Consider the following 24,100-nt stretch of genomic DNA (forward strand, 5'->3'; position numbering starts at 1 on the left):
CTCACTGAGGGCAGTACCACCCCTGGGCACCTGAGTACTATAGTCCTGGGTGCTATAAGAAGGCAGGTTGAGCAAGCCACAAGGAGCAAGCCAGTAAGCATCGTTCCTGGAGTTCTGGCCTCCAGGTTCCTCTAGAGTTTCTGTTCTGCCTTTACTTGGTGATGGACTAAAAACTGGAATAAACCCTTTTCTCACCAAGTTGTGTTTGGTCATGGTGTTTTATCACAGCAATAGAAACCCTAAGATACAGGTAGTCTATGGCTACTTCTATTGTAAAGACACTTGTCACTTGGTTGCTCCTACACATGCTACACTGAGGTAACCAGAAGCCACCTTTGGCCCTGCTTTCCTTAAAGTGCTCTAGCACAGAGCCTCACCTACACACACTGAGCAGAAAGGAAGAGCGACTTTTAAAAATCACTCCTCCCATTCAGGAGCAGGGCTCTGAGGTAAAGGGTGAGGTGACAAGACACACCTGGGAACTGCCTAAAGACCTATTGACACTTAGTGCTGCAGGCTCTCTTCCCCATGTACTGTCTCTGAGAAACCCGTCACAGCATTGCAGGGCAGGCGGGGAAAGGAAAGGAGAGGAGGTCTCCCAGTGCAGTTCAGACTGCCACAGAACTCACTTTTTAGTGTAGAGAGGCCTCAAATTCGATGTTTGAAGGTTTCTGGTTTAGTCTACCATCAAGGACCTTGCACATGCTAGGCAGAAAGCACTCCTCTTCTGTTGCTTCATCCCAGCTGAGGTTTTTTTGTTTTTTTTGTTTGTTTGTTTGTTTGTCTGTTTTTAGTATTTCCTTATTTATTTTGTATGCATGTGGGTGTGCATGTCATTATGCCCATGTGGAAGTCAGAGGACAACTTTCAGGAAATGCCTCTCTCCTTCCCTGCTGTGGTCCCGGGTATTGAACTCAGGCTAACAGGCATGGTGGCAGGCAACTTTTCCTGTTGAGTCATCTTGATGCTACTTTTAGGTTCCATTTTCTTTAGTGACCTAAGGGGATTTTATTCTAAGGGTCATTTGATTAATGCCACACCAACTCCAGTAGGATCTGTGTGACAAGTTCCACACACTGAGGCGACCGACATCAACGGGGGAGGCCTCCTGGAACCGGCTGTGGAACTCTTCACCGGAGAAGGATTATTGAGCAGTAGTTCTCTTGGCAACTTATCTGTTTTATGTTTTCTATTCTTTTTCCTATATATGAGATGTTCATGATAGCCTAGGCCAAGATCTTAAGCCAGTATTATGGCTACAAACCCGTCCCTTGAAATAGAGTCACTAAACACAACCTCATCTCCGAGAAAACCAGCGTGTCCCTTTATAAATCATGTATATGATAGTATTGATAAATATAAACTTTCCCAACAATAATATTTTATATGGATGCACGTGTGCCATCGGAAGTAGGTTTTGGTATATTGTTTTAAAAAGCCTTAAATAAGCTAGGCGTGGTGGCGCACACCTTTAGTCCCAGCACTCAGGAGGCAGAGGCAGACGATTTCTGAGTTCGAGGCCAGCCTGGTCTACAAAGTGAGTTCGAGGACGAAGGGCTATACAGAGAAACCCTGTCTCGAAAAACAAAAAGAAAACAAACAAACAAACAAATAAAAAAGCCTTAAATGAAAAGAATTAAAACAGTTTAAATTTATGCTTTGAAGAGTTACAGAAGAACAGGAACTACATATTAAATAGTAACTGATTATAAAGACTTATTAGTTTGTTTTTGGATATTTGCCACTACCCTTAGATGATTTTTGTATTTTGATGTATCAAATGATCCTAATATCTGTTCTACCTGATTGCTTCACTGAACACAGCTTTTCAGTGCTGTAATACCTGTTTCTCTATGCAAAAAAACCCTCGCTTGAGAGCTGCAAAATACACTCAGATTCAAACTGCCTCTGTGATTTGTTTCTGTTTGTCACAGCCAAATCCTTATCCACCTGCCTCGAGAACCTACATTCCAGGGACCCCCACAACCAGCTGGGGTGGTCCATGGCAGATTAAGGTCAAGATAGAAGGGTTCTTGGAGGCGGCTGGAGACCATGCTCAGGTACATCAACACTGTACCTGCGATGCTTCCAGGATATCCATGGGCTGCCTACTCTGCCTAGTCCAGGAGCCAGAGCAGGAAGCAGCCCCCACTCCAGCTACAAATGCACAGAGAGGGCCTCACTGCGGCCATATCGGAGTCACTAGATCAAAGGGAGACAGCAAGAGGTTTCTCAGCCAAAGCCTCTCCAGAGACTAGTCCTCTGGCCTAGTGTACGTAAATAGGCATCTCCAGACAAGCGCAACATGGTGAGAGGAAGGAGCCAGAGGTCCAGCATGGAGAGCAGAAGGCAAGTCTGAGTCCTGGAGCTCAGGAAAGGTTGCAGCCTGCCGATGGCTTACCTGTCACTCCATAAAGTGTCAGTGGAGGATCTGGGGCTAATTTCCCTAGACATGAGATGGACTGTTCAGTTCATGTCAGGGAAGTTCTTCACACTCATGTGTGCTTGTGGGATGTATGCACTCACAGGTTTCACACTCATTTTTTTTTTTTTTTGACATTTATTATTCTGGGTATTCCATAGCAGTTAGAAAAGTCTCCACTTACGTGCAATGTTGCTCTCTGTTACCTGGTCAACCGTAGCCTGAAATACCAAAGTTCATTAAAACGATCCATAGTTTAAGTCACACGCTGCGCTGAGGAGCACGAAATACCACACTTCCTGTTCCATCTCAACCCAGACAGGAATCATCACTTAGTCTAGCATGTCCGTGCTGAATATGACTGACAGTCCGCTACTGCAGCAGCGTTACAAATCAAGTACCACTGGTGCATAGCCCTTGCGCTCAAGCAACCTCTCACCTCAGGAACAGCCCACGACTCGGGACGCAGACAACTCGGGGAAGCCAGAGAAGCATCAACCTTCTTTGATGTTCTGGGCCAAGTGTGATGGTACACACTATTAATCCCAGCACTCGAGAAGCAGAGACGGGAGGCTCTCCGAGTTCCAAGCTACTCTGGTATAAAGAGGAAGTTCAGGACAGCCAGGGATACAAAGAGAAACCTTGTCTCGAGACAACAAAACAAAACAACAGAAAGTCTAAGTTCTTGACTTGATACAATTTTAAAGTTGTATGTTGAGTTCACACAAGTTTTTAAATATTTACTGTATCTGTTTTGTATGTGTGTACACATGCAGATAGTACCTGTGACAGTGTGAGAGTGGAGGTGGCGGTCAGAGGTCACCTTCCAGAGGCTGGTTCTCTCCTTCCGCCACGTGACTCCCAGGGATTAAACTCACACTGTGAAGCTTGGTGACACAAGGTGGCAAACACCTTTACACACTGAACCATCTTGCCAGGCTCTATTATATTTTTAATTGTTCTATTTTTCTTTCAGCATGGAAAATAAGTTATTACAGAACAAAGTGAATAACTGTTCTATTTTATTATTGTTGCTGATCTCTTACTGGGCCTAATTTATAAATTAAAATTTGTCACAGTTTATGTAAAGAAAGACGTCATAATGTATGGCGTTCTGGCTTCAGGAGCTGCTGGGAGCAAGCGTGTATCCCCTGTGGGTGTAAGAGACAAATGCACTTTTCACATCTGCCTCACTTAATCCTCTCGGCAGCTCTGTTATGGACGCATGACCCAGCAGATGGAAAAACGAGGGTCAGTCTGGGTCTGGAGGTGGGATTGAGATCTGAATCTGACCTGTCTGCTTTGAGACTGCACAGGAATGTGGGCGTGCTAGTCAGTCGTCAGCCTGGAACCTTCTCTGGCCTCACATGGCCATGCCCCTGACCTCTGAGGCCACAGACAGGATGTAAAGAAGGACACAGTCTCCTAAAAGGTCACTTTTCTTTATTTCCCAGACCTGTTCGTGCCCCTACTCTCAGTACAGACTGTGGGAAATCTGAAGAGTTTGGCCACCTCACAGACTTCTTGACTGTGTGCGACACCTGGGCACCAAAGACTGGATGCTTCCAGCCTGACCAGGAGCCTGCTGTGTCCTGCTATGTCAGGGATCTTGAGCTATGGTGTTTCTTCTTGTTGCTTTTGTTTTGATATAGGCTATCACACTCAAAGGCCTGGCTTACTATGTAACCCAAGCCAACTTCAAAGTTGTAGCAATCCTGCCTCAGCCTTCTGAGTGCTAGGATTACAGATGTGAGCCTCCATGCCCAGCTTCATCCATGGTGTGTCTAAAAGCAATTCCCAGGCAGGAGGTCCCTCAGTCATTCAATTACCCTTCCAGTAGCAGCGTGCTTGCCTAGTCTATTTGGGCTATCCCAGAAAGAAATGGGAGGGCCTCCAGGAAGCAGGCATCTCTTGGTTGAAAGAAGGTAGGACCTGGGTCTGTGGTTCCGTGTAGCTTGAAGAGGGTTAGACTGAAGGGAAATCCCAAGAAGGTTCAGGCTAGCCCCTCGTCAACCAGCACAAGCGCTTCATACTGTGCTGATATCCTTCTTCAACAGCTCAGGCTGAACTCACTGGGTGCAGGGGCATCACGGCAGAAATCCCAGGTCAACTCTGCTGGATGCTACCATGCTGGGAGAGCACGGCCTGCACCTTAGCCACAATGGTCTCCACTTCAGCCATGGCTCCTAGACCTGGAAGCAAAGTTTACCGTGACTAAGAGGCACCAGACGAGCTGACCTGGCCTGTGGCTACCACGCAGATCTCCCTTGTGTACTCTGCCCACATCCTAAGGCTGAGAAGCACAAGTCCAGCTCTGCCTGAGCTACCATATCTATCCCTTCCAAAACAGCCCAGGACAGGCCCGGGAGTCCCTCCATTAACAGTGTTCTATTGCCAGGGGCTCCACCAGACACTTCACACATACTGTCTCGCTTCAGCCTAGCAAGCCTAAGAGACAAGGATTCATTTCTAGATGAGAGAGCTGAGCTCAGAAAACAGCTCTGTCTAAGGTCACAATGGGCCAGAGACCCACTGCACCACAGAAGCCTACCTTGGTCTCCACACACCAGCTTCTTGCTCACACAGGGAATCTCCACGTAGCCAAAGGCCTTGAGCTGGGCTACCTGCTGTGCGGTGAGAGGATGCTCCCACATGGCAGTGTTCATGGCGGGGCAGAAGAGTAGGGGCTTGTTTAGGTCCCAGGCCCGGATGACACAGGTCTATAAAGAAGGGGAGTGGGGGGAGATGCTGATGCTCTGCCTACTAACCCTTCTCGGTCCTCCCAAATCCTCCCTACTGTCCTTGCCATGGTCAGCAGAGCAGCTGTTGCCTAGGGATGACGGGGTATCACCCATCTACAGAGATCTGTTCTTGCATCCTTGGGAGGGAGGGCTGTCTCTTCATCCCTCATCATTTCCACTCAGGCTCTGGCTTGGTCCTAGACACAGGAGATACCCAATCAGCACCCACAGTGACCCAGATACCTCCAACAGACCTCCATCCTGTATACAATGACCCTGCCCAACAGCCTAAGTCTCCACACAGGCTCACAACTGAAGGACAGAGAAGCAATCCCAGGGGGACAGGAGGCCAGCTTCACTATTCACTGGAAAGCTAGGAACCAGACTGTTCACGCTCTACTCAGCAACAGTTCTACTTCTGGGTAGCAACAGTTCTACAACTAAACTCTGAGAATGAAAACATCCAGCACACTGTACCCTTCGTCATCCATTATCTCAAGAACCCTTACTGTAGCCCTATAAGGAAGGTATTGTCCCTTGTTCAGAGATGGGCAAGCTGCAGCTCCCTGAGAGATAAACAGTTGTCCAAGGTCACACAGATACAAACAGCGACCTATACAGCCATCCTTTTGACTGGGCAGCCTCACCATCTCCCAAAGCCAGACCATACCACCAGGTCACACACCAGAGCAGACCAGTTCAGACCTTCCCTCCCTGATTATTTCCAACTCAGAGTCTTGAGATTTTGAATTCTGAAGTCATGCAAGCTTGATATCAAACCATGGTTGAATGCTAGGTATGGTGACATGCGCCTGTAATATCAGCCCTCTGGAGCCTGAGACAAGAGAATCTCAAGTTCAGGGTCAGACTGGAATACATACCAGGACCCTGTCATTTTTATTTTATTTTATGAAAAATCTTGGGGCTGGCGAGATGGCTCAGCTGGTAAGAGCACTGACTGCTCTTCCAAAGGTCCGGAGTTCAATTCCCATCAACCACACAGTGGCTCACAACCACCCATAATGAGATCTGACGCCCTCTTCTGGTGCGACTGAAGTCAGCTACAGTGTACTTATCTATAATAATAAAGAAATCTTTGGGCTGGAGCGAGCAGGGACCGAGCCTGCCAAGGAACTACCCAAGCCAAGAAGGGCCAACCGGAGCAGGGTAGCCCAGAGTGAGCAGAGGTCCTAAAAATTCAATCCCAACAATCACACGAAGGCTCACAACCATCTGTACAGCTAGCTATAGTGTACCCACATACAATAAAACAAACAAATAAATGAAAATCATTTTAAAAAGAAAGGAAAAAGTTGGGCACTGTAGCATACTCCTTTGATCCTAGCCCTAGGGAGGCAGAGGCATACACAGCTCTCCCAGTTTGAAGCCAGCCTGGTTTACATAGCAACTTCTAGGCCACCAAAGGCTACATAGATCCTGTTTCAAAATAAAATAAAATAATTTTTTAATTAAAAAGACTGTGAATGTTTTTAATGGTGGTGTGGTATAGTAGTAGTTTTTTGAGGCACAATCTCACGTAGCCCAGGTTGGCCTCTGAACTGACAATGTGACAGAAGACCTTCTACTCTTGGTCCCCTGCTTTCCTAAGAGCTGATGTCAGCGGTGGGTACCCCCAGGTCCCAGCAAAAATGCAAAAGCTTTCAACATTCTCAGCTGAGAGCCTGGTACTAAGTACGGGTCCCACAGCTAGGGTTCCTGCATTACCCCAGGCCCAGGCTTGGGAGGCCACAGACTGCTCCTGAAGAAACGGGTTTCCTGTGCTCTGACTTCAGCAGCCACCTCCTCCTGAGAGCTCCCGGGGATACAGCAACTATGACACCCCTGCTCAGAAAGAGTCCCGAGTCCCGAGTGCCCCTGCCCCCTCCTGGGACAGCAAACAGTCTGGAATCTGGTTGCTTGCCTCGTCCCAGGCATCAACATTGGTCTCCCACCAGCTCCTCTCAAGAAGACAAGCTGGCTGTGGGTGGACACCTTCAGTCACATTTCTTCTTGGCTCTGTGCTACCTGCTGCTTTGACAGAGTCATAAGCAAACCTAGAAAGGACCCTTGATGAGTGGTGTAGGAACGGGGTGGGGCTGGGCTCTAAGAACCCTCAAAACAGAGCATGCTGACCACAGCAAACTCCAACCTGTCTGCCCTCGGCAGGGCTACTTCCCAACTGTCTGACTCGCAGCTCAGTGTTTCCTGGACAAACCACAGCTCCTCTGAAGCAACTAGCAGTAGGAAGGGAAGAGGACACTGCCGCTCCAGCCAAGTGGCTGGCAGCATGCTGGGTGCCTCAGCCTTGGCCCTGGGAATCTGCTCAGGCATGGCAGACGGCTGGATCCCAGTCCAGAGACTAGCGTCAGACTGGCAACCTGGGGCATCGACTCCTCTTTCTGGACCTGACAACTTAGCACAGAAGCCAGGCCAGAACAGACGGAGACAGCCATCCCCAGGCATAGGGCCTGGAGAGCAGGACTGAGAACATCTAGCAGGCTCCTCTCCAGCATCCTTCCAATGCTGGAGACAACTGCCTGCAAAGAGGGAGCAGGCTGAGCATCCTTCAGGTCTCTAAGAAGATACTGAGGAGGAGGTGGCCACACCACCTAGAGTGCCAACAGCTCAAACCGTAACACCAGGGATTGTGTCAGACATCTGTCTTCAAGGGAAACTGAGGCAAATGCTTAGTTTGGGGAACATGTTCCACTGTCCAGCCAATTCTGAAGAAGAAAACCTCAAAAACAGAGGTGTAGCAAGCAGCCTGGAAGAAAAAAAAGCCAGGCCCTCAGGCCATGCCTGCAATCCCACCTGGGGAAGGAAGAGAGAGGGGATCAGGATTTCCAGGCCAGTTGGTCTACATGACATTATATTTGTTTTACATGTCTTGACCACATATATGTCTGTGTATCACAAGTGTGCCTGGTGCCCACCAAGGCCAAAAGAAGATGCCAGATCTCGAGACTGATGTTACAGACAGTTGTGAACCTCCACGTGGGTACTAGGAATCAAACCCCAGTCCTCTGAAAGAGCACCCAGTGCTCTTAACCTCTGAGCCATCTCTCCAACTCAGCTCAAGACTGTTTCTAATGGGGGAGGAGCAGCGCATATAACAGCAATAACAATAACATCAACAACAAGGGGGGTGGCCTGCATCTTCAGAGGGAAGGAGGAAGCCTAAGAAAGTGGCTGGGGTTCAGCTCTGAGGTTGGAGTGTTTTATCACATCAGCTGCTGCTAACCTCCCAATGGGAGCGCAGCAGGGTGCACGGCTGAGTACCCCCTCTCCAGTTTCTACTAGGCAGTGACAACCATGCTATACCCAGCTCTGCTTCCCTGTCCTTCCCAGTCTGCTCCTGGCCACAGCATCAGGGAGGGTGTTCCTCCCATCCTATATTCTTAGTCTAACAATGCTTGGGTCACCAGCAGCTTCCCAGAAGAGCGCCTCATAAGCAAATAAGGATACTAGTGTCCGCCTTTCTTTTACACACCATCCTGGGAAATGAGTGAGCCTGGGGTTTCCCACTCACTACACAAGCACTCTGCCACAAGCACTCTGCTCCAGCCCTCTTTACTTTCTTTAGAGATTCATTCTGTAGCCCACCAGGCCTTGAGATTTTGATCCTCCTGCCTCAGCCTCTCAAGTTGCCAGGATTACAGGCTTATGCCACAGGGCCCAGATGAAGGGCCCCCATCATATGTGATATCCTAAAGTTCTTGATGCATCTTCAATATTTATTTCTTCAGCATTTTCAACTCTAAAACTGAGCTGAGTAACACACACCAGTAATGCCAGCATTCAGAAGGCAGAGGCAGGAGGACTGCCAAAAGTCTGACACAAGCCTACACACAAGCACACACAAACACAAACATAAATTCAAAAACAAAAAATATTTATGAGAGAGAATTACTTCCTACCACATACAAGCAGTATTATTAAAGGTCTACTTAGTGCCTAGCACCAAGCAGGCTCCAAAGACTAATGGGCTCACCTGAGCCTACAGTGCTCAGCATGGAAATTTCCCCTGTCTGCATGGTGATCACAACCCTCTCTCCAGAGCCAGCACTCCCCGTGTCCCCAGTAGAAGTCTCCAGAACATGAGAGGTGAAAGGTCAAGAAACAGAGGGAGAGGTGACCAAAGACCTTCCCAGGATTATCACAGAAACGAAGACAGATGCTCTTGAAGGGAGCAGCTCCCAGGAGGTCTCAGAGGCCTAAGCCAATCTGGCAATCACTTCTCACCCAGTTTTCCCCTCTCGTTCTCCCCAAGCTTTCCCTGATAATGTGAAAACTGGGTCTTAGCTTTGGGGTGTTTCTAGATGCCGGTGGGAAGGAGGACCTGACGGGGAAGCAGTAAAGGCAGGGAATTCAATGGAGGTGCATGCAGAGGGAGACCTGTGAGGAAGGATGATGGAAGAGCAGAGGGCTGAGGGCGGGGCGCCTGGCTGACCACTGTGGGCAGGAGAAGGTAGACACGCCCAGATACCAGCAGCAAGGCCAGATGGTCCACTGGACCCAGATTTTCAACCTTCTTGCTAAAGAGACAGGAGCAGAGGGGGCTCAACAGACCTGCACCCATAATAACAGGGGCGCTGCTCGATAGACCTGCATCTCACAGTGACAGGGGGGCTGCTCAATAGACCTGCATCCTATAGTAACAGGGGAGCTACTCGATAGACCCGAATCTCATGGTGACGGGGGTGGGGGCTGCTCGATAGACCTGCATCTCATAGTGACAGGGAGGCTGCTCGACAACCTGTACCCATAGTGACAGGGGGGATGCTCGACAACCTGCTCCCATAGTAACAGACTTCCTTGTACAGTGAAACCTGCAGTTCAGCAGACTGGGAACAAGGCTGGAGAGAACAGACACCAGGAATCACTCACAAGCAAATTGTCACAGATGCCACTGGCCACCTTCCCCAGAGTGTTGGCATCGAGGGGAGCCACTAGCATGAGGTCAGCCCACCTCCGCAGGTCAATGTGGAGAACCGGGTCAGAACGGCGCTTCCACATCTGCCAGAGAAAAGAAATGGGGTCACCAATCCAGTCCCTCTCAGTATGTGCATGAGGAGGGGATGGTGGTCACATACACAGGCTGGGTACAGTGAGCTAAAAAGCCAAGGAAACCAGCTCCATTTCCCTCGGACTTCCACCTAGCCCCTCTCACAGCAAAGCTGGCGAGCACCGGCCACGGAGCCAGCAGCTTGACAGAAAGCAGGCCTGAGGAAACAAACGCTCCTTGTCTCTCTCAGCGTATTCCCTTTATGGTTTGGTTTTCAGGAGAACTGACATCTGGCAGGGAACTCCTGGCCTGTCTGCTTGAGGCGGATGCTTGGGTTGTCCAAGCCAGTAGAAGAACTCTGGGGCGGTGAGAAATGGAGAGGGAGGGGGAGGGGGAGAAGGGCAGCCCAGCCAGAAATGTTTTAAACGTCCTGGCAGGACAGCCCTATGAGGCCCACACTCCGTGCCTGGCAACTCCACTGGTGCCCACCCCACCGCAGGAGGGCAGAGGCACGGCCAGCGGCCGTGGGAAGTGAGGCACTCTGGATGCTGAGGGCCACGTGGATGGGGGTGGTGGGAACAGAGCGCCTCTGTGGTTTCATCAGCCCAGATAAGTACAAGGACACAACCCAGGGCACTGGGCCAAAGCTGAGCTCTGCCTAAGGAAGGCGGTACCACAGGCCTCCCGCAGGCCAGGAGCTAGACAGATGTTTTCCTCATCGCCTCTACCCAGATGGCCCTGACCACCGACTTGAGCCCAGGCTGTGTGCTCCAGCAGCCAGGGCCATAGGCTGCAGGGAAGACAGCTCTGTCCTGCTGGAAGAAAAGCAATGGGCCCACACTGACCTCCCATTCATCAGCGTCACTGTAGAGGGTGACGGGGACATCCTGAGGGCTGTAGAAATGTTTGGCTCTCTCTGTTGTTACCACTGTGACTTCCAGCTGTCACCAAGAAAGTGGAGAGAAGGGAGAAGAAATGGAAACATTACTAGACCTACAGGCGGAAAGGCCACATGAGGGCCAGTACAGGCAGAAGGCAGATGCTCTCCTCACAGCCTGGCGCTGACCAGGACTTCCCCTTAGCAATGAACCTCATGTTTACACAGCTACTTCCGCTGTCACTCAAAGGCCAGGCCCTGCCAGGTGCACACATCTCACTTCCCTGTTCAAGGGGCTGCTGAGAGATGAGTCACCTCCGGCCTCGGGTATATAACCAGCGGCTCTTGACTCTCTGCAGTTGAGGCCGGAGGCAGTGGCAGCAGAGAATGGAAGGGAACTCAAGCCTACTGTAGGCAGCGGGGGTGTGTGGGGGTGGGTGGGGGGGTGGGTGACCAAGGAGACTCACAGGGCCAAGTCGTGGGCCCTACGGTGCCACAATCCATGTTCCATTGAGACAGCAGAGTCCCCTCACCTACTTTCAGAAACAAGGTCTGGTGTGGGAAGGGGCCTCAGGCTGCAGACAGGCTCTGGGAAAATAAAATCTGTGCCCTCGTTGGGGAGAATGAGTGTCTTCACCCTGTCAATCACTGGAAAAGTATTGACGCAAATGAGGGGGCTGTTTAACCTGTGTTAAAGCACTGACTCAGGGAAGGACATTCATCAAGGAGGAAGGCCAGTCAAGGGTGACAGAAAGAATCATTTGACAGCCATGGCTGTGGGCAAAGGCCACAGTGTCTGACCATGGGCCGTCACGTAGCCTAGACAGCTGTAAGAAGTTTTAATGAATGTATAAATTGGAAGATCTCAGAAAGGAAATTCAGTATCCTGGCCGCTGGAGAAACCCTGACAGCTCCAATTCTGCTGCATCCACTTGGCTGCCTGATAAGAACTTGGTGATTCAGGTCGAGGGAGCCTCTCTGCACATAGCCAGGTCACCAGCCCTTCCCTTGGCTGTTTCTCCCCTACACAGAGTGGGGTGGGGTGGGGTGGGGGGACCATGCTCTGCACAGCTCTTTTTTTTTTTTTTTTAAAGATTTATTTATTTATTATATGTAAGTACACTGTAGCTGTCTTCAGACACACCAGAAGAGGGAGTCAGATATCGTTAGGGATGGTTGTGAGCCACCATGTGGTTGCTGGGATTTGAACTCAGGACCTTCGGAAGAGCAGTCGGGTACTCTTACCTGCTGAGCCATCTCATCAGCCCTCTGCACAACTCTTTAGAGCCAAGCTGGGGCAAAAAGCAGACATCTCAAAGATGAAGGCTAAGGAGTAGCCGCAGGTCTAAAGTTTTCAGAATTCTTCACCTGTCCCTTGTGCCTCACGTCTCCTACTTACCATCCCTAATCATACCCAAAACCTCAGGGATGTTTTTAGATAGCCTTTAAACCAGTGGTATGCATCCTGTGGGTCTCAACCCCTTTGAGGATAGAACATCCCTATCACAGGGGTCACCTAAGACCATCTGTATATCAGATATTTACATTACAATCCATAACAGTAGCAAAATGACAGTTACGAAGTAGCAGAGGAAATAACTTTATGGTTGAGGTCACCACAACATAAGGAGCTGTATTCAGGAGTACAGTGTTAGGAAGAGTGAGAACCACTGCTTTAAACTAGACCTTCACTGAGGTGGCCTCTCTTACGGCACCCAGGAACAACCTTGCCAGTTCTGAGCAATGGCAGAGAGAATGGACGAAAGGGGAGACCATGTAAGGGTCAAGACAATGAAAAGCTCAAGTATGGGCTTAATACGTTACACTGTGAGAATGACACATGAACTCCATCACAGGTAACTTTCCAAGTAGAAGGAAAGTCAGTCTATATAACAAAGGAATGAAAAGGGAAAGCAGCAGAGAGAAGACAGAGTCGGTAGAAAGAACTAAGTACAACGCCAGGGGTAGCCACATGTGGTGGCACATACCTGCAATCTCAGCACTCAAAAGGCAGAGGCAGGAGGACTATGAGTTCAAAGCCAGCCCAGGCTACATAGTGACACTGTCTCAAAACCAGAGGGGACTGGGGATATAGCTCAGTTGGTAGAGTGCTTGTCTCTCTTGCACACAGCCCTAAGTCTGATCCCCACACTGCGTAAAACCAGGCAGGGTGTCACACACCTGTGATCCCTCCACTTAGGGAGGTGTAGACGCAAGATCAGAAATTCAAGGTACATTTGGCAAAATAGTGAAGTCTAGTTCAAAGTCATCTGGGGATATGTGAGACTGTCCAAGGAAAAAAGGGGGGCTGGAAAAAGAAGAAGTTAGGAAATAGGCTCATCGTAGAGGCCCTGGGTTCAATTCCCAACATGGAAAAAATATAGATGGCAGAACTAGGTCCAAATGTGATCAATGTAAATACATAATAATCTGCACATCACTACACATTGTCTGGGCTGACAGGACTGCTCAGTGGGTACAGGCACTTGACACTAAACCTAGACATGAGTTCAATTCCTAGAATCCGATGCTGGAAAGAGAGAACTGACTCCCTCAAATGGTCCTCTGATCTCTCCATACATGCAGTGTATGTACACATACAAGATAAATAAATAAACATGTAAAAAACAATCACATCTTCACTCAAGCTGGGTACAGTGGCCCATGCCCACAACCCAGCTTTTCAGGAGGCTAAGGCAGGAGGCTAGGAAGTCCCCTTGGGAACTTGGTAAAGCTCTGTTTCAAAATAAGAAGGAAAAGAACTGGCAGTGTTGCTCAGTGGTAGTGTTTGCCTAGCTCGCATGAACCCTTTGTTTGATATCCAATACTATAAATAGAATAATAATACATAATACATTTCGGCCAAGTAAAGTAAATGAAACTCTGAAGGACAGAGGAGGGAATGACAGCAGTGATGACCCATCAACACACTTCTGGGAAATTAAAGTGGGAGGAAACATGAGCAGATGAGATTAGAAGACCGAATGATCAAGACCCAGAACATCAATGAGAACAAGCCCGCCAGAGGAAAGGAGGGAGGCAGCCCAGGGAGCAGAGGAGCAGCCCAGCCCAGCAGCCCTCTGAGCTGTCAACCAGCAGCCAAGCAGCCCTGGGCTAGAGGTCATCTACAGGAATCCCAGGCACGGGCATTCCCAACCAAGCTCGCAACACTGTGTCTACAGGCAGGAGACCCGGGAGCCTTCTGGAAAACCCAACCACCCTTGGACTACTAGGGGGTTTTCAGGGAAGAAATTGTGAGGTACTAAATACTGAAGGCTCCCAACCGAATCTTTCATTCCCAACTGAGTCTGGGCACCCAGCTTTTCACGACTAAATAGGCGCAGCTAAAGAATATCAGACATTTGAAGAGAACCCTCTCCATTAGAAAACAAAATCAAACAACTAAATGCAGAAACTCAAGACGATGCAAGGCGAGAGCTCAGAGCTGAGGGATGCACCCAGCAGACGCTGACCTAGTGCTGTATTTCTTTTCATGTGTATGGGTATTTTGCCTGCATGTATATCCAAGCACCATGAGCATGCAGTGCCTTCAAAGGCTAGAAAAGCAGACCCCACCCCAGGGCTGAAATTACAGACAGTTATGAGCTATCCATGTCCTGGGAATTGAACCCGTGTCTTTTGTAAGAGTAGCCAGGACCTTCACTGGTGAGCCACCTCTAGAGCTCCATAGTGCTATTTTTTTAAAGATCTATTTAGAGACCAAAAAGAACTCCTGGAAATTAAAATTATAAAGAAATATGAAATTCAATGTACCTCATCTGGACAGCAAAGTAGAGCAGACCCTATGTGGAGGGGTGGGTGCAGGTGAGTCTGGAAGGGCTGGCCCTGCCGCTCACTGGCTGCAGCACTCGGGAGAGTGGGTCCTGCACCTCCCCTGGGCAAAGGCACAGGTAAGCCACCACCCAGGACTTGAGAGCAGGAGAGCTGACCCTGCCCGTTACTGGCTGAGGCACGGGCTGAGCTAGCAAGGGCAATACTGGAGAGCTGGCTGGCCCTGGTGGTTTGAGCACAGGAGAGCTGGCGAGCTGACCAGACCAGCTGCCTCCCAGTCCCAGACCCAGGGTTCATCTAGGATCTGCTGGAGCCTGTGAAAGGGCTGGGCCTGCAGACCCAAAGCTACAGGATCTCTATGACACCAGGCAATGTCAGGATATCCGGGAGAAGTTCCTGTGAGGATCTGGTAGAGATGGTGTGGCAGAGGCCAGAGGCCCCAAGGCAGACTCATGACTCATTGCAGGGAACATTTGCAAGTGGAGATGTGTGACACACTGTGACACAGCACAGCTTCCACAAGATTTTCTTTTTATTCTATTTTGTTTTGTTTTCTCTGCAGGGTGTGGGGGTCTGTATGGGTGGGAGGAAGACAGGAAGGGACTGGGAGACATTTGGGGTGCGTGATGTCAAATTCTCTGGGAATCAACAAAAAATTAAAAAAAAAAAAAATGCAGTGCACTGGGCATGGTGGCTCACGTCCTTAATCCCAGTACTTCGGTAGCAGAGGCCATAGGATCTCTGAGAGATCAAGGCCAGGCTGATGTACTTAGTGAGGTCCTGACCAGCCAAGTCTATACAGCGAGACTCTTGAGACAAGAGCCAAAAAGCAATCTTAAACATTTTACAAAACAAAACAAACTAATAGAGTTAACTCAATGCAAAGTTGGTATATACTTGAACAAAAATATAAAACTATGAAAAAAATACCAGAAGACCAATGAGGGGAGGGGAATCTGACTAATAAATTCCACAAGGGAAAAACAGGAAAATGTGGCAAAACAAAACAAAACAAAACAAAACACAAAAAGAAAAAATCAAACCTGTTAAATTAAGCCAGGTGTGGTGACAATACCTAGAGTCTCGGCACTGAAAGTTGAGGCAGGAGGGCATGAATTTGGGACTAGCTCATGGCACACAGCAAGACCCTGTCTCAAAAACAGAAAAAAAAAAAAAAAAAAAAAAAAAGAGGGTTGGGGGATGAAGGGAGAAGGGTAGAAGAGGAAGGAGAGGGAAAGGAGGAGCCTGAGGTACAGAGACCCTGTCTCAGAAGATGCACACCGGCACAGAGCACCGACCACGACTCCCACCAGTACATATGGGGTTGGCAATCAGCAAGAGCTCCGCGAAGTCCTCGTCCGTGCAATCAGGCATGTCATCCCTCAGTTTTCTCATAAATGCCCACTTAACAGAGCCAGCTGTCTGCCTGGTCTATGGCAGCTCCTAGAATCTTAATTCTGCTATTCTGCCTGGCTTCCTCTCCACCTGTAACCACCATCAGTATGCCCCAAAGCCCCCAAAGATGCTGAGTCAGTTGAGGACAAGAGACCTCCCACAAGGCCACGTGTTAGGAGGAAAGAAAGAGGGATAAAAGAGAATCGGGATTGTACCCTTCTCGTTTGCGTGTGACACAGGGTCTCAGGTATTCCGAGCTGGCCTTGAACATCCTATAAATCCAAGGATGACCCTGAACTTCTAATCTTCCTGAGTGCTGGTATTATAGAGTTCTATCATCTCTCACATTTTACCTGGTTGTGGGGATCGACAAAGGGCTTTGAGCATGTACTCTACCAACTGAGCTGCATCCCAACAGGAACAGCCTTTTTCTAATAGGATCTTTCACTGGTTACAAACAGCCTGACAAACATCTCCAGGGGTCTAGGAAGATATCCATTAAAGATCTCCTCTAGGGCTAGGAGATTCAGCTAAGAGATCGAGTGCTTACCTAACACCTAAAGCCAAAATTACAGTCTCAAGTCTAAGTTATGGCTTAAGGGCTGAAGAGATGGCTTGCTGCTGTGCCAGAGCACCCAGGTTCAGCTTCCAAGCATCCACACGGCAGTTCACAACTGGTCTGTAACTCCAGCTCTATGGGATCTGATGCTCTTCTCTAGCTTCTGAAGTCATATGCACACATATGAATAAAATTGGTCCTACCAGCTGGGCGTGGTGGTGCACGCCTTTAATCCCAGCACTTGGGAGGCAGAGGCAGGCGGATTTCTGAGTTCAAGGCCAGCCTGGTCTACAGAGTGAGTTCCAGGACAGCCAGGGCTGCACAGAGAAACCCTGTCTCAAAAAAAAAAAAAAAAAAAAAAAAAAAAAAAAAAAAAAACCACCACCAACAACAAAATTGGTCCTACCATGCCTGATCCCAGTGAGCCCTACAGAACTCACGTTTCTTTTCTTCTCTTTTCTTTTTTTAATAAGGCATTCTGACTATGCAGTCCTGGCTGACCTGGAAATCACAGAGATTCACCTGCCTCTGTCTCATGAGTGTGGAGAATAAAGGCACACGCCACCTGCTTTGTGGTTGTTAAGACAAGGTTTCATGCAGCCCAGACTTAACACACTGCAGTAAGGGATTTTCGCCCTCCGTTTCTAAGAACTTCCCAGTCATCTGTGAACACTGGGTCTATACTTTCTCCGCTGTAAGCCTCCTTGGAAAGCTACTCTCTGAAGATCAAAGGACTCCACTCTAATCTCAAAAGCCTCTGCCAGCTGTAAGGAAAGACTCTACCTAGGGCTAGCTCGGAATCATCCCAAATTGGTACTGTTCTTGCTTAGGGGGTCCTGGCTTCCTCTGGCGCCTCACTTGCTTTCCTCTCCAAACATCCTTCAATACCCCAGTGCCTTCACGTTGCCTTTCCACAAACATGCCACCTCCAGAGGATCTCCTGGTCAGCCTGGATCCACAGATGACCTGGATCATCCTTTAGGGCTCCTACCCTAAGCAACAACTCTACTTGAGATCTTTCCTTCAAGATTTTTGCACTACTTCTTAGCCAGTCCACACTCTGGCTACCCTCCCAAGGTATACAGCCTCGCTGCTAGGGAACCTCCTGGGGGGAATGTATTCACCTAAGGAGTAATGTGGCGTATATCTGATAGGCAGGGCTTCCCTATGCCCTTCCCCACCCCCAGTGCTAACAGGCAAGCCCAGGCTAGTTTCTCTGGTTTTAAAGAGATGCCATTTGATCTGACTCATCAGCCCTGTCGGGTTTGTTCTTTCACCTTCATTCACTTAGCAAAAAGGTCCTGAGTGCCAAGGGTTGGGGGGGTCCTGGATCAGCACATGCACACATGCACACACACGTGCACACTTGTGCATGTACACACACACACACACACACACACACCACACCACACTATATACTATTCATTCATTCATTCACATCAGGCAATAAATGCTAAGGCGTTCTGGCAGGGCAGAAAACGTCCTGAAGGCAGAACCCCCCCCCCCCCATGCTTTCTCTGAAATCCTGTGGGTCCTGGTGGAATAGAGCTGTGCATTAAATCTCCCCCACACTGCATAACTCCCGAGAGTCAGCTCTGTGCTTGGTCCCCTACCGAGATCCCTCTGAAGATTAGGTTTTGTATCAAGTATTTTTAACTGGTACTTCTTTGTGCGATGTGACTGAAGCCTGGCCAGACATGATTGCATAAGCTGTCTGCATTGTGTCTAGCATTTATAGAGATTCCTTCCTGAAACCAGTTCACGAGGCTGGTTTCCTTTTCTCTGCTGAATCTGGAATCTGGGTCTCTGGAAAGATGGGGGAGGGAGAGGGCAATGGAAACAGAATTCTCAGTGATGCCTCTACTTTAGGGCCCTAGTCTGGTCCAGGCTATGGCAGAGAACAAAGAAACCTATGTAGATATACTTCACAGTCATAGTGTGAGACAATCCCATGGCCTCCATCCCTGCTCTCTACTAGTAACCAAGACTTGTCTCTGCACATTGTTCAGGGGTCCCTAGAGACATGGCTGCTCTAGTAGAGAACCATGAACTCAAAACATTAACCAGTAAGAACTCATGGTAATAATGGAACCAGCTCTGTGCACTGTTTTGAAGTCTCCGCACAGGCAGAGAGGGGAGTCTCTCGCCTGCATGTGATAACGTTCCCACAGGAGCAAAGGACTTGAAAGAGGAAATACCCCCTGCATCAGTTACTTAATCTATGGCTGTGATAGACCACTATGACCAAAGCTACTTAGAGAAGGAAGGGTTTATTGGGGCTGCTGGTTCCTCCAGCTGGTAAGAGTCCCTCATCATTACTATAGAGGAGCAGCCAGCAGGCATAGCAGCAGGAGGAACAAACTGAGAGCTCACATCTTAAATCACAAGCAAGAACCAGAGGTAACAAATGGAGAATGAGAGGGATCTTTGAATTCTCAAAGCCTGCCCCAGTGACATATTTCCTCCAGCAAGACCACACCTCCTAAATTGCCCAAACAGCACCACCAACTGTGGCCAAGTATTCTAATGCCTTCGAGTATGGGGAACAGCACCCAAACCCCGTCTGCCTTGTGCTTATCCTGTGGTGAGACAACACATCAAAGCTTTAGCATGGGGCCTCTTGACTGGGACATGCAGTAGAGAACCCTGACACAAAATGAAGTCCATCTCCCTCACAACCACCTCCAAAGGACCCTGCGCACACTATCACAGTACATATAAGCGTGGGCATTCACAGACGGCTGGGCTGATCTCCAGGAAATGGAGTTACAGGCACTCGTGAGTCACCCAACATGGGGGCTAGGACACAAACTCAGGTCCTCTGGGAAAGCAGTGAGTGCTTGAAGTCACTGAGCCATTGCTAATCCCAAAGCTAGGAAGAGAAAGACAACTGATGCAAATCCTCATGGCCAAATTAATTAAAGTGAGCAATTAATTAAAGCAAGTTTTTTGATTCGTGTACACAGGCTGCCTGCTTGCCTCCCTTAAGGCAGGTTCGAGAGGACAGCATCGGAGGTGAGGAAGGTGAGGTTTTTATAGTTCTAGGGTAGGGGGTTTACAAATGGGGGATTTGGAGGGCAAAATAGGCAAGGTTTCAGGAACAGGACATAGCCATAACAAGTTAGTCTTGCACGGGTTCCTGAAAGACACAGTTACAAGAGGAACATAACAACAGGTAGTCATAACAAGGCAACCATAACAACCTTTAGAAACAAAGGTAGGGTCCAAGATGGTTATTAACTTTTTGAAACAAAGACATGATTGCCATTCCTGGAACAGGCAGTATAGAACCATTTGTAGTGAAGGTTACAGGTGGGGCACAGCCCAATCCTTGAGAAACAGATTTAATCATAAACAGGACTGAACCTAGTTAGTCTTTACTATAAGATGGTTTTTAGGAGTAAGATGGAACAGGCTGGCTCTTCACCACCTCTCCATACCCCTCTGAAAGTTTCATGTAGCCCAGGCTGGCCTCAAACTTGCTATGTAGCTGAAAACGAGCTTGCACCTCGGATCCTCCTGCCTCTGCTTGCTGAGTGCTGAGATTACAGGAACATGCCGGGATTATGTGGTGCTAGGGGTTGAAGCTAGACCTCAGCATGGTAGGCTAGCCCCTGACCAACTGAACCACATCCCCAGCCCATTCCTGGCATGTTTGATTGCTCGTTTGTGGACTGAATCTCACTATGTAACCCAGCTGGCCTGGATCTTACTATACAGACTAGGCTGTCCTTGAACTCACAGAGATCTAACTGCCTCTGCCTACCAAATGCTGGGATTAAGGGCATGTGCCACCATCCCTGATACTTTTATAAGCCATAAAATACCACTTTTAAAAGCTACTTTTGATGAACTATTTTAAAATGTAAAAACTGAGGCTTGAGATGCAGTTTAGTAGGGGGTTGTTCATCTAGCATACATGAGACCATTGCGGGGTTGATTCTTAGCGCTGGGGGAAAAAAAGGGAAAGCATTTAAAAACCATTCTTAGTTGCAGGTTATACAAAAAGAGGCTAAGGCCCAGACGGCCTGTGGACGCTCCCATCTGCTCTATGGTTTACTTCACTTCTAGCCCCCTACCCGGCCTGGCAGAAAGTAAGATATTTTGAAGAGATATTATTTTGGCTATCAAACTGCTCAAACAGTAGAGCCCCAAGTAATTGAACTCCCCCAGGAGCCTCATGCTGGGAGAAGAGAAAGCTTAAAGCCTGGGCTAGCCAGGGGGAAAGGATTGTGCACAGGCTGCACTTCAGCTGGAACTGCTTAGATATGCAAATCTAGGGTCCTCTATTTAAATAGAAATCTCACTTTAAGGCCCGGAAGACAGATCTGGAGGGAAAGGGATCTCTTTAGCCCCTTCCCAGTATGGCCAGACTGAATAAATCTTTTCCACTTTTTACTATTACGGTCTTGTTGTTGTAATCTTGCTGAGGATGGCTTCCTGGGGCATGGACTGTGACCTGCCCTTTGGTAACACCCTGCGGAGTGCTGCACAGCAGTAGGAAGCGATCACTTCAAGCGATCTTGCAGTTCCAGACCACTGCAAGAACCCATGGAGGCTGCCCCGTGGGCGTGCCAGAGCTGTGCACAGAGATTTCAGCTTGTTTTCAGTTTTGTTCTGAAATCATCAACAATACTTACTACAGTGGGCATCCTCGTACTCGGGTGAGCTTTTGCAACCATGGGATTTAACTCTGTGAGTGAAGTGAAGGCTATTGAGCGTTTACACTTTTTCTATATATTGACAAGCTGTCTGGAGAGGCAGAATTTATTTCATATACCTATGAGCAAGGTCCTCCTTTCTCGTTTTCAGCCCCAAGTGTCTTGATAGATATGCTAGAAACTTATCTTTCTTGTAAACCCAAGGACTACCACAACTCCTTCTGTGGGGGATGTTCCCTTTGGTGTTCAGTCCTGCTCCCACTTGCCCTGAAAAGCAACTATGGTGTCTGTCTTGTTTCCACCACACTGGTCTGAAAGGTTCAAGCCGGACTTCCTGCCAAGGTGTAAAATCTGAGTTGACAACCTGGATGGCATTGCTGTCCAAGTACATGACAATTAAAGATTTGCAAAACATCCTCCTGGGTGACCTCTGTCCTGGTCCCTTTTGCTGTCACATCTAGAATCTTCTAACACCAGTGCCAAAGAGATGCTCAGGAGAGACCCCTTGTCTACCTGCCTCCTCTTCACTGCGTGGATAACTAAGGCTGAGAAAGGAAACACAAACAGAAGTAAACTTGCTCAGGGTCCCAGGGTTGTGAAACCTCTATGCCTCCTCCTTCTTGTCTGTTTTCAAGACTGGCCTCACACTGGATATGTAGCTGAGGATGGCCTTGAACTGCCAAGTCTCCCGCTTCTGTCTCCCCTGTGCTAGTACTACAGGCTTGCACTAGCACACTTGGTTTGACGTGGGCTGGAGATCACAATTTCCAGGCCTCTGTCCCTAGCAGCACGCAGTCAACCACCAGAGCCACATTTCTATTCCTGCAGCTGAGGCTGACCCTTAAATCCTCACCCCCTGGTCCCAATGCTCGGCTTACAGGTGGGTTACAGTAAGAACTGTCCCTCCCGGTCCTGTAGGCACACTCCTCTGCCTCACAAAAAGGCTCCTGGACTCCTTTGCAGGTGACTTTATGTATACGGTCATCAGCTAAGGCCAGCACTTATCCCCGCCTCACTCTGATCTCTCTGGCCTACCTGTGGTGTGATGGCACAGCCTCCAGGTCTGAGGCTCTCCCAGGACACCCACACATGCTGCCACACTAGCTGTATGTGTGTAGAATGGCTAGCTACCCACAACCCACGCCCAGGTGCTTACTGCCCATTCATAAGCTGACTGTCCTCAAGTGAACTGGGGGAAACCTTGTTCACATGAATGATTGCCCCAGCAAAGAGCTGAGGGTGACTGCTCCAAGGGACCAAGACCCTGATATAAAAGGGGCATTGGGAAGCCCAGTCCCCCAGGGGAGCAACTGAAGGGAGGAGTACGGAGAAGGGAGAGAAGTGTCCATCAGACAAGCTACAGGCTACGCCCACAGGGCATTACAACACCTCGGAGCCCTACAGGACAAAGCTTGGTTCAGCTAGCGGCCGACCTGCAGAATGACGGCCTGGGGACCCTCACAAATGCAAAGGTTGTCATTCCAGGGGCTTCTCCCGTGCTGGTGTTTCAGCAGTCTCAGTACCTCAAGCCGTGTGCTGGCCCAGAGGCCCTTACATATAGCAGAAGAGAAGTGCCAGGCAGGAAACACACACTGTTAAGTGCTCCCACGTGTCAAGCCCTGTGCCAAGTTGCTGTCTAACTGTGCCATCTGCCCTCCATCTCCACACCTGGGGGATGGGCAGGAGGAATCATCCCTACTTGGAAACAAGAAAGGCCAGCTCTCCAGAGTAAAGGGAAGGAGAGGCCTCCACAGGTCAGTGCCCTCTGGCTGCCTCACTTGGGCTCCAACCCTAGCCAGAGAAAGAACGGGCCAAGGCCTGTTCCAGACACAGCCTGTCCTCCCTCCCAGGGGCCCAGGCTAAAAAAGCCTGGGGTAGGTGGAGCCACTACTCTGCAGGCAGTCCTTTCCTCACACCCCCACACATGCGTGGGCTAGGAGGAAGTGGTGGTGTTGCCATTCCCTTGTGCTCTGAGGCTGCCCATCTGTGTCCTGGGATAGGACTCCCTACCCCCATCCTCCTACCCGGAAACTCACTTGCTCTGGGGCTATGGGAAAACGAACTGTTTGAGAGACTCTCTCCCCAGGGGGCAGTGACAACGTCAAAACCCCTCTCCAGGCCTTCTGCCTTCCAGGCTCTATCTGATCAGCTTCTGCCAACAGCTCTGGGGCACATGAAGCAGAGGGCAGCCATGAGAGTCTCCCTTCTCCTGACTGTGGCACGGTTGGCATCTTCATCACTTATTTTAGCCTGCGGGCAGGGAGGGACTTAAAGAGAGGAGGTTCATTCTCAGTAGAAGTTTATAGAAAGAAAAAAAACAAGCCTTTCCAGTCCCAGACTGGAAGGACCCACAGCAGTCATCTGTGTGAGAGAAGCGCCCTCTGTTGGACATGCAGGATACAGCCACCTAGGTAGCCCCACCTCGGGGGCTATTCAGACACAAGGAAGGAAAAGCAACTTCGGCTGTGTCTTAATGTGTGCTCCCACAAAACTAGTGCTAGATTAACTAACACAAGCAGTGACCAACGCAGCCTCTGGACTATGTCAAATGAGTTTAAATGGAAATAAAACCACCCAGGCTGGAACAGGCAGAGAAGATGTGTGTGAGTGGAGGGTTTGTACAGATTTGAAAAGTGAAGAGAAAGAGC

The 24,100-nt window shown here is 49.1% G+C and overlaps 1 protein-coding gene across 23 annotated transcripts in view; it reads right to left on the reverse strand.

Moving 5' to 3' along the window:
* Positions 1–24,100, reverse strand: part of Ppcdc (phosphopantothenoylcysteine decarboxylase) — a 55,063-nt gene that overhangs the window by 25,018 nt on the left and 5,945 nt on the right. For 4 of the 23 annotated variants that reach the window (XM_011242792.2, XM_011242790.2, XM_011242791.2 and 1 more), the window contains exons 4-5: positions 11,014–11,109; positions 10,051–10,179 (exon numbers count right to left, since the gene is read on the reverse strand). The exons of 3 other annotated variants lie outside the window; for them this stretch is intronic. In XM_011242792.2, coding sequence (XP_011241094.1) covers positions 10,051–10,179; positions 11,014–11,109 — 225 coding nt within the window. Of the gene's footprint in view, positions 1–2,540; positions 4,615–4,973; positions 5,361–10,050; positions 10,180–10,256; positions 10,982–11,013; positions 11,110–17,179; positions 23,720–24,100 lie in introns of those variants that run through there. 16 more of the 23 variants (NM_176831.5, NM_001357912.1, NM_001357913.1 and 13 more) reach the window with 11 other exon arrangements.

The sequence above is a fragment of the Mus musculus genome, chromosome 9 (genome assembly GCF_000001635.26).
Source record: "Mus musculus strain C57BL/6J chromosome 9, GRCm38.p6 C57BL/6J".
Classification (NCBI taxonomy): domain Eukaryota; kingdom Metazoa; phylum Chordata; class Mammalia; order Rodentia; family Muridae; genus Mus; species Mus musculus.